Source organism: Myotis myotis, unplaced genomic scaffold (genome assembly GCF_014108235.1).
Source record: "Myotis myotis isolate mMyoMyo1 unplaced genomic scaffold, mMyoMyo1.p scaffold_m19_p_14, whole genome shotgun sequence".
NCBI classification, from domain to species: Eukaryota; Metazoa; Chordata; class Mammalia; order Chiroptera; family Vespertilionidae; genus Myotis; species Myotis myotis.
Window position 1 is genome coordinate 40,371,748 of NW_023416318.1, and position 14,575 is coordinate 40,386,322.

A 14,575-nucleotide genomic window follows, 5' to 3' on the forward strand; every position below is an offset into this window, starting at 1 on the left:
TCAAATCAGATCATCCTGGGTGTCATTCTTCAGGCCCCTCCTCTGTTCTGGGTGATATTGGAGGCAGGTGGCTTCCATGACAAACTAATTAGCTAGCTAATAAATAACCCCTCTCAGGTAACCTCATACCTTAATCAGTGGTTCTCAACCTTCTGGCCCTATAAATACAGTTCCTCATGTTGTGACCCAACCATAAAATTATTTTCGTTGCTACTTCATAACTGTCATGTTGCTATTGTTATGCATCGTCATGTAAATATCTGATCTGCAGGATGGTCTTAGGCGACCCCTGTGAAAGGGTCGTTGGACCGCCAAAGGGGTCGCGACCCACAGGTTGAGAACCGCTGCCTTAAGTGCTTTGGAAAGGATGTATCTTTTCAAAGAGGCCATCGGAGAGTGTGTAGAATTCGCATTACATGTGACAGAGGCATTTTTAGGTAGAGACGTTTTAGCATCTTCCAAATCTTTAAGAAGATAGCTGCCTAATCTGCCTACTTCTGAGCCTGGCCTGTGAGACCAGAGAGGGACATGGTGTGTTTAATGAAATAAAAACTGAGCTAGGTGAAAAAACAAACACAAAAACACTGAGCTAGGTGGTAATCGCCATGTGGTTTTAATTGCCTAGTGCCTTATTGCCTCCTTATGTAAATGAGAGAAATAAGCATAACTGAAGACTCCAGCATAATTATGGATCTAGCAAACTTCCTGAGTGCTTGTGGGTAATTGTGAAAGGCGGGATTACATGATAGCTCCGAATGGCAGGTTAATTAAATTTAATGTTGGCACTTCCACTTTTAAAAAATAAATATATATTTTATTGATTTCAGAGAGGAAGGGAGAAGGAGAAACAGAAACATCAATGATGAGAGAGAATCATTGATTGGCTGCCTCCTGCACACCCCCTGCTGGGGACCGAGCCTGCAACCCTGCATGTGCCTTTAATTGGAATCGAACTCGGGACCCTTCAGCCCCCAGGCCAATGCTCTATCCACTGAGTCAAACCAGCGAGGGCAGTACTTCCACTTTCTTAAAGACATGCTTGACCATTTCTGCCAACTCAAGCTCTAGCTGCCTATTAATTGCCTTGTCCCCTTCCCATATCCATCTCTTGCAGTCCCCCAAGAAACTCCCCTGGCCCACAGTAGCAGCAGTCAATTTAGGCAATGACATTGAGTGACGGATATGTGTACAGATGCAGTAGCATAACGAAGCAAATGTAATGAGAGACAGTCTCTCATGAAAGAAAGACTGCCTAATTAGATGCAGCGAGAACATGAGATGCGGGGTATGAAATTAGATATAGTGGTTGGCATGTGCTTTCCTGGAAAAACCCCAAGCCTGGATTGGCCTTAATTTCCCTCTTTTTCTGTACCTACACTCAGGCTACTGGGGAAAATCACACAATTTGGCAGATAGGTACACTACAGGTTCATAGTGACAAATTTCAACAGAAATATTTAGAACCAAATGGTAAGAAAACGCTATATATCAAAACTTGTGGCATGCAGCAAAAGCAGGGCTTGAAGAAAATTCTCATAGCCTTAAATACTTACACTAAAGATGAAGGGCTGAAAATGATTCTTTCTAAATTATTAGTAAGAAGCCAATAAAAACAAACAAACAAAAAAACAGGGAGTAAACACATGATAATAAACATAAACGTATAGGCGTACCTCACTGTACTGCACTTCGCTTTATTGAGCTTCACAGATGTTGAGTTCTTTATATATTGAAGGCAACACCCTCCACCAGCAAAAAGACCACAACTCCCTTCTGGAACGGAAACTGGGCAACCAATGGGTCTGGGCTGCCTGTCACTACCTGAGCCAGTTAAGCTGACAGTGCTGAATCATATATGAGTGTTTATTGCAATAGTGCCGGCAGTATGGGAGCCAGCTGCTTATGTGGGGTAGAAGGACACAGATTACACAGGAAAGTAGGAATTAGAAGCATGGGGAATAGGCAAGGTTACGGGCAATGTGGGCTGGGGGGCTGCAAAGGGACCAGATTGCTTCAGCAACAAGGCTGCTAATCTTTCCATGAAGATAGGCGGTTCTTGGAAAAGGAGAATGGACTGCATTGCGATGTTAATTCCCATGTCCTGGGGCATACAACTCTCAGCCAGGTTAGAATGTGCTTTCTCTAATCAGAACAGAACCATCACGGTTAACAGAGCATGATTAATATTTCTTATAATTATAGCTAGTCTCCACTATTCTATTTCTGCCCCTAAAGAGAACCACACCTGCAGCATCTACAAGGTCTGCCTGTATCAATCAGTGAAACAGAAAACAAGATCAATTAAGCTTAAAATTGATCCTTTAAAAAGAATAACAAAATAAATAAAAATCAAGCAAGACTGTTCAAGAAAGAGTGACATAATTTCATTAGTCAATATGGAGACACAAGCACATATTTGTAGTAGCTTTACTGAATATCGCCCCAAACTGAAGGCGACTGAGATGTCCTTCAGTAGGTGAATGGATGAACAAACTGGTACAGCCACACAGAAGTATATCATTCAGTGGTAAAAAGAAATGAGCTATTAAGCCTTGAAGAGGCATAGGGAAATGTCAGGGGCTCAGGAGGAGGGGAGAGAGGGTTAAGCAGATGCAGCTCTGTTTTAGGGCAGTGGAACTATTCTGCATGATACTGTAATTGTGCATACATGACAGTATGCATTTGTCAAAACCCATAGAACTTTACTACACAAAGAGTGAACCTTAATGTATGCAAACTAAAATCATTTAGGCGGTCTGAGATACCTGAGGACAAAATGCAGACTGCAAAACAACCTAACTATATTACAAACTATGAAACAATCTCACTGCAGGGAATGAGGGGCAAGGAAATTGACCTAATAACTTGGGAAATTATCTGTGAAACTAAAGGCAAAATAGCCCGGCTGGCATGGTTCAGTGGTTGAGTGTTAACCTATGAACCAGGGGGTCACAACTCGATTCCAGGTCAGGCACATGCCCAGGTTGTGGGCTCGATCCCCAGTGAAGGGGTGTGTAGGAGGCAGCTGATCAATGATTCTTATTATTGATATTTGTTTCTCTCTCCCTCTCCCTTCCTCTCTAAAATCAATAACCACAGCACCCATCTAATTTATAACATATATTTTCACACTATATTGTAAGCCCAATAAGACAGGGACTACGTCTGCCCTTTTCAGCTATCCCCAGCCCCTAGCAAGCACAATCCATGGTACACAGTAGGCACTCAAAAATGTTTGCAGAATGAAAAACTGGTAAGAGCTCTGGCAATGCTAGAATTCTGTTTAGGATGCAGGAACCTGTGCTGCACCAGCACAGCCAGGTTCAGAGAGCCTGAGAGGGGGTGGTGAAGAATTAGAAAAGATAGATAAGAGAAGAAAGCTGGGTCTGGGTGGGGCGCTGCTGCCCTTTCTGATGGAGAGACAGTGCCAAGGCCTGCAAGCCGAGTCTTTATTTTTTAGCCAGATTCCAGGAGGCAAAGTAAGGGCGTGGTCAAGATGTTTACAACATTCTCGTGGGTTTCGAATCTACTCAATTACATGCACCTGATCAAGCTTTGTTTACTTGCTGCACATCCCGCAGCCCATATCACTCAGCCACGTGGGACCACAGGTTCGGACGATAACCTGTCCAAACACTGTAGCCACTCTCCACAGGAACCCTTCAAGGATCAGAATCCTTCTACCCAGAGCATTTGAGATTCTGCTTGGAATTTGGATCAAGCCACTTCCATTCTCCACAGCCCACGCACAGCCCACAGCGTTAAATGTCAGATTTCTTTTCCCTCAGGACCAGTCTGCTCATCGTGATGACAAAAACACTGCAGATTACATGAACAGAATGCATGCCCTCAGATCATGCTTGTTCCTGTGCTTGCACACGTTCTAATGAGTATCCAAGGGGTTCTTACTGATGCCTTTCCTAAACCTTAGTAGATTGCCTGTATAAATAGTTCACCTCTGAGGGTGGAATGGGCTTTAAATTCTTCTTCTTTAAGTTCCCTTTAGGTGGTGGAATCTGGTCTTCTAGTCAAGGAGTAAAGAAGTTGCTCTTTGGGGCAGGAGCCTTACAGACACTGACAACCAGCATTTTGACTGAGTGCATGCCATGCTGGGAAGCACATGAAAAAGGCAGAGACAGAAAGAGCAGGGAGAAAGCTACCTATAAGGAAAAAACAAGGGCTCCTTATGAGAAGTAGAGGTGAAACAGAGTCCCTACGTATGAGTTGGGCTGGACACAGGCTAAGCTGGTATAACAAGACCCAACTACACCATGGCTTACAGAAGACTAAGCTTATTTCCCTGTCCTCTACCGGTCCAGGGTGGATTTGCTCTTTGCAGTCTTCCAGACCCAGAAACCTACATTTTTTTATTCCTCCATTCCTTAACAAGTTATCTCTGACTTCAAGGTCATGGCTAGAACATCCACCTTCCCTTTGTAGGAGGTACTTTAGAGTGCCCTGGTCTGAATGGAATGGTGGAGGTTCCTGAAGAGTCCAGGGAGGGTTAAAAGAACAACCCCGAAACCCAAATCTTGAGACACTGAAGGAGGCTTACTTATTAAAGTTTACAGTGAGGGACGTTCCATACCCAAGAAACAACAGGTAGTGTTTGCTTCTCAGAAGAGACAATGATCTAAGATTACTGGGAGTTTGACTCCAGTTTTGAAAATAAGTACTGACTATTTAATAGCATCTTTTGCACTTAAATTTTTAAGCAATCTTCCATTTCCTGGAAAGGTCAGAAAAAGGGAAAAATATATAATTCGTTTATAATGGTTTGCTAATATAAAGGAATTATACTAATTAAATCAACTCTATTTACATTATAGATGCTATTTTAAATAGTTGTTATAAATTACATTAATTACTAGGGGCCCAGTGCACAAATTCGTGCACCTTGAAAGGAACTGTGGGCCAAGAGGCTGCAGTAGGCACAGAGGTGGGTCTCGACCTATTCTCCGTGCCCCCGCCCGGCCCCTCCCACTGCAGCCCCCAGTCCCTTGTCTGCCAGCATCCCTGCTCCGGGCAGGCGCCAGCAGTGGTGCAAGCGGCAGTTGCTGTCAAGATCGCCCCTCAGGAGCAGGGGGAGGTGGAGAAACCCTCAGGGATGATCAGGACCAGCAGTTGCCACTCACACCCGCTGATGGTGCCAAGCCATCAGGACCAGCGCTGGGCACAGGCAGTGGGTGCAAGTGGGGCCATCGCTGGCAGAGGGTGCGAGCAGCAGTTGCCAGCCCCAATCTCTCCTCAGGAGCAGGGGGAGGTGGAGAAGCCCCGAGGGGCGATCAGGGCTGGCAGCCGCTGCTTGCACCCACTGATGGCACTGAGTGATTGGGGCCAGTGCTGGGGCCGGCAGTGGGTGTGAGCGCCAGGTGGGACCACAACGTGCGGGAGCAAAGAATTTTCAGTAACCACCAGAGGCTTACCCTGATGACAGCGACTGGGTGCCTCACCTTGGCCTGGCACCCCCATTCACCTGCTCCACCATCCTGCCACGGCCGATGCCAACCATGGTCCATGCACGCCCCCTGGTGGTCAGCACACGTCATAGCGACCAGTTGTTCAGTAGTTCCATGTCTGGGCTATGTACATATTGGCCTTTTATTATATAGGATAATTACATTATTTAATTATACTGGTTAATTAAATACTAATTACTACTTACCAGATTCCCTTACACTTTACAAATAATGTAATTTGTAAATACAATGGACTACATTCATAATCACTGCCCTATCTATAGAGAATTTCGAAAGTAAGGCACTGGTCCAAACATGGCCATTTCTCTTTAAAAAACTGTTTTGCTTCCAACTAAAATACTAATTTCTATTTTTTACCAGGTGCATTTTTTGAAAAGAACCCTCTGAAAAACTTCCAGCAGCTGGATTTGGCAGGAAATTGTGTGAGCAGTGATGGATGGCTTACCTTCATGGGTGTATTTGAAAATCTTAAGCAGTTAGTGTTTTTTGATTTCAGTACTAAAAGATTTTTACCCGATGCAGCATTAGTCAGAAAACTTGGCCATGTGTTATCAAAGTTAACTTTTTTGCAAGAGGCTAGGCTTGTTGGGTGGCAATTTGATGATGATGATGTCAGTGTTATTAAAGGTGCCTTTAAACTAGTAACTGCTTAAATAAAGGGCAACCTGAGCCCATGAATGCTCTGGGAACTCCATTACTTTCCGCCTGGTGATTTAAAAATCTTTGCTCATATAGTCCAAGGGTCGGAAAGTATATGGCCATCTATTATCCACCTACAAATTATCCTTGTCAACAGTGTCTGCCCAACTTGCCCCTTCTAAACTGCCTCTTCCTTTACTGATATCAGGATGATGTGTGGCACCATCACTTCCTTAGCTGGCCTCTTGCATGGAAATCTTTCTTATTTTCACCATTCAGGAAAAATAAAAAGAGGATGCCAGGCAAATGAGACCAAAGAAGAGGGGAAGTGGGAGGGAGTTTACTGATGACATATGCTATAGTTCTGTTGCATGATTCCTAATAGGATTATCAGATATTTGAAGGGGACTCTTCTTCATCCCAGGTCCCCTTGGTCTCAAGAATAGCAGGTCATATATGCATACCCATGGGTACAGACAATAGTGTGGTGAAGACCTGAGGCTGGGGGTGGGCTAGAATGGGTCAATGGGGAAAAAGGGGAGACATATGTAATACTTTAAACAACAAAGATGAAAAAAAAACAGGTCACAAAAACGGATATACTGTATGCACATTTACTTAGCACAGTGCCTGACATGTACTAGATTCTCAACAAATATTTGCTAAATATGAGAATTAAATTACCAATAAACAGCTATTGAATAAAGAAACAAGCCACAATTATTTAAAATCATAAAACTCCATGTCTGTTCTTTATTCAAAAAGTTTAATTCAAACAATTTGGAATGTGAAAAGCATTTTCTTATATGAAAAGCAGATCAGACTCCCAAAAAAGATTGGCTTGAAATTGAGTCCACCCCAGTTGCTGATACATGTAATTTCAACTGTGACTTCAGAGATTAAGGAAGAAATAAAAACGCACCACATTCTTTCATTACTCTATGGAAGCTAAGGGTACTTTGTCCTAATCTTTACTCCAACACCCCGCAAAAATAATCCTTTGTGACAGTAAGACTGTTTTCTGGTTTTGATATTACAAAATACATAGGAGCATCGTGTGTGTGTGTGTGTGTGTGTGTGTGTGTGAAAATTTACCTGTGATCGATGCCTAGAAGTTGAATTGAAAGAGTCATAGGTTATTTAATCAACAAATGACAAGTGCTGGTGAGGATGCGGAGAAAAAGGAACCCTCGTGCACTGCTGGTGAGAATGCAGACTGGTGCAGCCACTATGGAAGACAATATGGAGTTTCCTCAAAAAATTAAAAATGGAACTCCCATTTGACCCAGTAATCCCACTTCTAGAAATATATCCCAAGAAACTAGAAACACCAATCAGAAAGGATATATGCACCCCTATGTTCATAGCAGCACAATTCACCATAGCTAAGATCTGGAAACAGCCCAAGTGCCCATCAGCAGATGAATGGATTAGAAAACTGTGGCACATCTACACAATGGACTACTATGCGGCGGTAAAAAAGAAGAAATTCTTACCTTTTGCAACAGCATGGATGGAACTGGAGAGCATTATGCTAAGTGAAATAAGCCAGTCAGAGAAAGAAATATCACATGATCTCACTCATTTGTGGAATATAATGAACAACATAAACTGATGAACAAAAACAGATCCAGAGACAGAGAAGCATCGGTCAGACCATCAAACCTCAGAGGGAAGGTAGGGGAGGGTGGGGGTCAGGGGGAGAGATCAACCAAAGGACTTGTATGCATGCATATAAGCCTAACCAATGGACACAGACACCAGGGGGGTGAGGGCATGAGTGGGGGGTGGGGTGGGGAGGCAATGGGGGGCAATAAGGACACATATGTAATACCTTAATCAATAAAGCAAAAAAAAAAAAAAAAACATAAAAAGAAAAAAAGAGTCATAGGCTATTTATAATTTTGTTTTTTATATACCTCCAAATTGCCCTCCTGTACCACTTACTCAATATTTTTTCAATTTGTCTTAGGTTTAACATCATGCACTTCAAATTTCATCTTTAGTGATATCGTGAAACCATGGGTTTTATGTGTTATGTTGTTTTTTAATGCATATTACAAGGTATAATAAAAAAAAATAATCCTTTCCCACAAAGAAAGAAGACTAAGAAAAATCTGTTTAAACAGATTTAAAAGATTTATTCGAGGCAAGTCTGAAATAAACTAATTCCTAAATGGTGTTAGCCTGCAGTTCACCTTCTATTCTCATGGCACCTCAAATTAATGGCTTGGGTGTTGGTATAGGTAACACTTGGCCTATATGTTGAGGTAGTCACTGGATAGAAATTCTGGATACAATATTGTTTAGCAACTGGGAACATATTCTATAGATTTAGTCATAAAATTTTAGAGTTGATAGTTTACAGATCAACTAATTCATTCCCCACCCTATCTTTACAGATGAGAAAGCTCGGGGAAGTTAAATGACTTGCCCATGGTTATAAAACTACTTACATAGCAGCAGTATCAGTTTTGGAATCCAATTCTTGTCTTCTAGTCCAATGTTTTTTGCCTTACAAACAGTGATTTCTCAAACAGGGTTCATCATATTCCATGAAGCTTGCTCTTAAATCACAAACTATGGGGCAAGTATGTAATTTGAACTTCCTTTTTTTTTGTCTAGCTTCAAGTAACTCTATGACAAGATTTACCAGTAAGGCTACTGTCTAAAGGCCTATGCTGGCCAAATTTCTTGTTTTCATATCCGGAAGCTGGCCAGAGCTTGGCAAATGAGACGTTATATTATAATGCAAGGACCAAAGTCACCTATAGCAGTTGGCAGTAATGAAGTTCAGCAAGTAGAGCCAATTCCTTCAGAACCCACAGGCAACTTCTCAAATAGTGTAGGTTGGCATGAAAGCTCCTTTGGTAGGACAAACTGCACAGATGTTGCTTCTGAGTGGGTGTTGAGGAAGTAAGCATTTAATCTCACACAGAGCTGTGTTCAGCACCTGGACACTTTGAAAATCAAATAGGGATGGAGAAGATGTGCATACGGTGGCAGCACATACCTCTGAATCATCATCCCTCAGCACATGACAGTCCTTCAGATTTCATGCAAGACCCGAATTCACATTTAGATGAGGTCAATGGAGGAAAAACCACTCTGTAATGGTAGACCAATAACAGGCAATAGTAATAGTTGGAGAACATAAGACAAAGGACAAGAAACAGGTTGCCTTATTCCTTTTCACCAACAGTCAAAGTAGTGTGGACTCTAGTTCTTCAGTAGGTAAAATGCCTGAACAGGGTTGCAGATGCCAAGACAATGACCAACTCCTCAGCAAGCAAAAGGTATTTAGGACATGGTCATTTATTATTACAGAATTAACTACTTGTGATAGAGATGGCTTCTTAGATGTTTGTTATTCCACAGTGAAGAAATAGGATTTGGAAGTGTTGCTCATATTTAAAAGAGGATGAGTTGATTGAAGAAACTGTTGCAAATTCTACAGGAACATAAATCTTCTCTAGATAGCTGGGTAATGGCTGGAAAAGTCACAAATCTCCAGGAGTCACTGGATTACAGAAAAGTTGAATCCACTCTTAAAATCCCTTTTTAAAACCCTAACCATAAAACTCATGATATAACCTCATCGGTAATTGCTGCTTGTTATATTTTTTGTATGGAATATTGGCCACATTACAAAGTTCTTAACATGTGCACTTGGAAAGTAATCAAAAAATAAAATAATCTATATAATTATCAAACTTCATCACGTTAACAATTCATTGTTTAACAAAGCAAAACAAAACAAGTTAAAAACTGCCTGTAGCAAGTCTGAAAATACTGTACTCTATAATTTAAGATCCATTATCTTTTGGTAAAAATTTATAATATAATCTCAAACTGATTGTGCAACTTTGAAAAGATATCAAATCCCATATTATAACATTTGTGGAATCCCATATGTTTTGCTTAAAAAATGAGAAATTAAGTCAACCAATGAAAAAGTTACAAAAGAAGATAAATTCCATCATTACATCAGAATCTGATTATGTGTAAGAGAGAAAACTGTTGTTTTATTGTGTGTTATTGCACATCACTAAAGGATTTGGTACTTATTAACCAGAATAAAACACTTTGAGAACCATGGACTATTTACAAACGTATTGAAATTTTTAAATGACAAAACTAGGTAGTATGCCCTGGCCAGTTTGGCTCAGTGGCTAGAGCACCAGCCTGCAGACTGCGGGGTCCCAGGTTCGATTCTCGTCAGTGGCGCATGCCCAGACTGTGTGCTCGATCCCCAGTGCAGGAGGTGGTCAACCATGATTCTCTCTCATCACTGATGTTTCTAACTCTCTCTCCTTCTCCCTTCCTCTTGAAATCAATAAAAACATATTAAAAAAACAAAAACTAGGTAGAATATAGTCTAAAATTTCTGATAAAAATTTTTGCTTTTACTTTGCAAGACATAATTCAGAGGACCTCAAAGAAAAATGTAGCAATTAAGTTTGGAAAAGCCATAAAAGAGACTTTTTTACTTTTAGAATGGATATTTTTATCCTTTCCTAAAATGTGTATCATTATTCAAGAAGCAGTTTTATAAATTTCACTGAAGAGAATATAATGTGACAGATCTACTCCATCAAATGGTTCTCTTGTAAAGGTAATCTCATATCACACTGCAGTCAACTTCAAAACCAAAGATAGCAAAATTCAAATTTAGAGAAATACACTTTCTAAAGGAAGCCTATTTAAAGCCTACAACATTTAGAAATTTCTCACTGTTCTAACTATATCTTACAAAAATATAGTTTCATTGGTTTCATATAATATGAACTAGCCTACTATTCTCTAATATTTACAACAAATGATTGAACAGTCAATGCAAAGTTGGATTACTAAGTAAACTGGAAGGAAGTCAAGGAGTCAATATTCCTCATAAAATAAATTAAATCACAGTATGTCATGGTCTTGGTTGTCCAATTCTATTGTTAGTTCCATATCTACTTGGTATATTTGTAAAACCAGTCCTGAATCCTTGTGTTGCTCCAATTCCTGGAACTCCAAGTCCTTGATTAACAACGCTGTTATAAGGTATGTGTCCATGATTAAGTCCCAAACCATAAGGTCTTGTTTGTGTGTTTAGAAGAATAACTGGGTTCACATTTTTTCCAGGGGTGTTAAATGAAAATTCTGGAGGTGGACTACTAGGTTTAGTTGGAGTTGATGTGACAGGGTTCGACTCATCAATACCCTTTAAAGGGGGCATTGGTATTATGTGATGATCTGAAAAATTTAGGACATTAGCTGCAACAGGCCCTGATGGTAAAGAGGGCCTTATCCAGTCATCCTTGAATATTTGAACAGTCAGAGTAGACACTAGAGTGTACAGCCTGTTGGTCACATGAGCAAGAACCATTTGTTCATTTGCATCTCGGCGAATTCTTACATGCACTGATCCAGCCTATAAGGGGCAAAAGAAAGAGACTGCTTAGAATTAGAGACACTACGGAAAATTCCCTTGGAAATGAGCATTTTACTTATGATTCGCTGTAACAGTAGTTGGTATTCTTTAATTCAAGAGAAAACTTAATGCCTTGATATTCCTTAAAGACTACCTAGTAATGATTAACAATGAAATAATTCATGACTCTTTAAATAAAATGTTATCTTTTAATATATATAAAAGAGAAATCCATGTAGGATGAAGATAGGCATATTATAACATGAGGCAGAATATAAATGAAGTATATAAAATGCAATAGAATGGCAGAAAAGGGAGATATTAATTCAAATTGAGGAAGACATTAAGAAAAAAATGACATTTGCTGATCTAGGGTTGATGGTTAAATTTCAAAAGGTGGAGACAGGCTTAGGAAATAGCAATTAAAATGCATGGCATGTTTGGGCAAGAATCCTATATAATAAAAGACTAATATGCAAATTGACCGATTGGTGGAACGACCGGTCGCTATGACGCGCACTGACCACCAGGGAACAGACACTCAATGCAGGAGCTGCCTCCTGATAGTCAGTGAGCTCCCACAGGGGGAGCATTGCTTAGCCAGAAGCCAGGCTCATGGCTGGTGAGCGCAGCTGTGGTGGCAGGAGCCTCTCCCACCTCTGTGTCAGCATTAAGGATTTCTGACTGCCAGCTTAAGCCGGAAGTTGGACAACCCCCGAGGGCTCCTGGACTGTGAGAGGGCGCAGGCCGGGCTGTGGGACCCACCTGAGTGCACAAACTTTGTGCACCAGGCCTCTAGTAAGCAATATAAAGAAGTACAAATATTTCAGGGGTCAGAAACAAAAGAAAAGGAGGAAAAGAGGAATCAGGAAGAATACAAAGAAGAAAGGTAGGTAATGGGGTGAAAAGGAAAGGATAGAAGAGGCATCTAAATATTATGATAATAAGCAACAGCAATAAAATAGAGTTCAGAAAAATTAGAGGTATGGATGATTGCCAATCATGTAGGAAATAACTGCAACAGTCTAGGTTAAAAATGAAGAGGTCTGAGATAGGACAAACACAGTGGGATCAGAGAGGGACACAGATGGATTCATATAATATGCCATGGGTTAGTAGTGGGAGGACTTGATACCCAACTGGATGTAATGGATGAGGGAGATGAACTCATCAAAGGTAACCTCAAGGTTTCTAGCTTACCTTACATTACTAGGAACATAGAGAGCACAAGGCATTACAACGAGGGTTAGCGAAGGGATTCACCAAAGAACATGTATGCATAACCCACAGGCACAGATAACGATGTGGTGATGGCCAGAGAGAAGGGGGATATGGGGGTTGGGCGGAGTGGGGCAAAGGCAGGGAAAATGGGGACATCTGTAATAGTATCAATAATAAAAATAAAAATTTTAAAAAAGTATGTTTATAAATCTGAAAAGACATTTATCACACATTATGTTTTTAAAGTAGATAATAAAATAGTAGATACAACAATGATCCTGTTTTGATCAAAACACATAAAATATCAAGCATGACAGCACATATCTCTAGATGGTAGAATTATTATGAATTTTTAGTCTCTACCTTTTGACTTAGTTGTAAGTTCTAATTTTTCTAACAACTGGGCACTATTTGTATAATAAAATCTTAAATAAAAATATATAATAAATATGGTATAATAAAATACCCAAGTTATTTCATGTTGATTTCTAGATAAACTCAGACTTTATAAAAAAAAATTACAGCAAAGCATAAACTGGCCAGTTGGTTTAGTTAGAATGTGCCTGAGTCTATGACTTGAGCAGTAATAGGAATTATCATCAATTACAAGACTGAGAAAATATCTATGTTGCTTAAATTTGACTTGTAGTTGATTACTTTTAGGTAAGACAAGCCATGTTTAGAAATCAAGGCAGCTTTAATTTCTCCCTTTTCTTTGCCACTGCCATCTCATTGCTGTCACTATACAAAACTATAAAAGATACTGCATCCTCTTTCAATCTGATGTGGAAATCAAAGTAAAATAAGTGGAAACCATTTCCGAGAATCAGTCTCCTATAATTATGGTGTTTGCATTACTCTATAGCTTTTGTGACAACTATTCTTGGCAGCTCAAAAGCTTGTTTTAGTAATTTCCTTGGTCTTGATTAGGCAATACATCAGTGTAGTTGTTAGATGGCCAAGTTCTGAACAGCTGAGATAACTATTCTTTTTGTTTAAAGCCACCATGCTTAATAAACACTTGTCTACTAATTTACTGATATCAGTATAATTAAAAGAATGATTAAAAATGAACTACATTACTGGAGGACTGCAAATTGGTATAACCATTTTTGGAAAGCAATTTGGCAACTGGCATCAAAAGCCATCAAGGGTATAATATTATTTTATTTACAAAAACCCCTTCTAAACATTAATCTTTAAAAAAAATACTGAATGATCTTTCATTTACTGAAGATAAGACCAGCACTCTTTTAGACGATGGGGTTACCTGACCTTTCAGTGTGCCAGTAGCTTGAGCACCCCTATCCCACACACACCTACTTGAGCTCCACCTGGACCTCGTGCACTGCCTACTTTTAGGAGAGGCACAGGTTTCACAGGGAAGAGAACAGCCACCACTCAAATGGGGATGCTGCGTGCCCCAGCCACTGAGCACTGGGGCACTACTACTGAGGCCTCCATTGACTCCTATCCACAAGAAATAGGCTCCAGGGCCTCGTGGCTTGACCTTGAGGCTCCCTGTGGACAGAGACGTGCAGCTCAGGATGATCTCAGACAAGAAGGGATCTTTGGGTTTCCAGCCATTCCAGGTGAATTGTGTGGTGCAGATCCAATGAGGTGGTGTGGCTGCATCTGTTCAGGCCCACCACAGGACTTAGCTGGTACAGGGATTACCAACCCAAGATCAGAGTGGTCACATCATCATGGTTGAATAAGATCACCTTACATGGTGTACAGCCTAAAAATTACTATTAAGGAATAATCACGAGTATATACAAAGATTACACCAGAAAAATACTCATCTCAGCCAGTTTAC

General features: G+C 40.5%; 2 protein-coding genes across 9 annotated transcripts in view; one reads left to right on the top strand and one right to left on the bottom strand.

Annotated features, from left to right (window-relative positions):
• Window positions 1-7,125, top strand: part of NLRC4 (NLR family CARD domain containing 4) — a 32,847-nt gene extending 25,722 nt beyond the window's left edge. Inside the window, exon 10 of the mRNA XM_036334929.1 lies at window positions 5,841-7,125. Coding sequence (XP_036190822.1) covers window positions 5,841-6,133 — 293 coding nt within the window. The 3' untranslated portion in view covers window positions 6,134-7,125. The remainder of the gene's footprint in view (window positions 1-5,840) is intronic.
• Window positions 7,126-8,239: 1,114 nt separating this feature from the next.
• The window catches only part of SLC30A6 (solute carrier family 30 member 6), a 28,991-nt gene continuing 22,655 nt past the window's right edge, over window positions 8,240-14,575 (bottom strand). For 6 of the 8 annotated variants that reach the window (XM_036334933.1, XM_036334934.1, XM_036334931.1 and 3 more), the window contains one exon: window positions 8,240-11,535. In XM_036334933.1, the coding sequence (XP_036190826.1) occupies window positions 11,035-11,535 (501 nt within the window). In that variant the 3' untranslated portion in view covers window positions 8,240-11,034. The remainder of the gene's footprint in view (window positions 11,536-14,575) is intronic. The other 2 variants (XM_036334932.1, XM_036334935.1) reach the window with 1 other exon arrangement.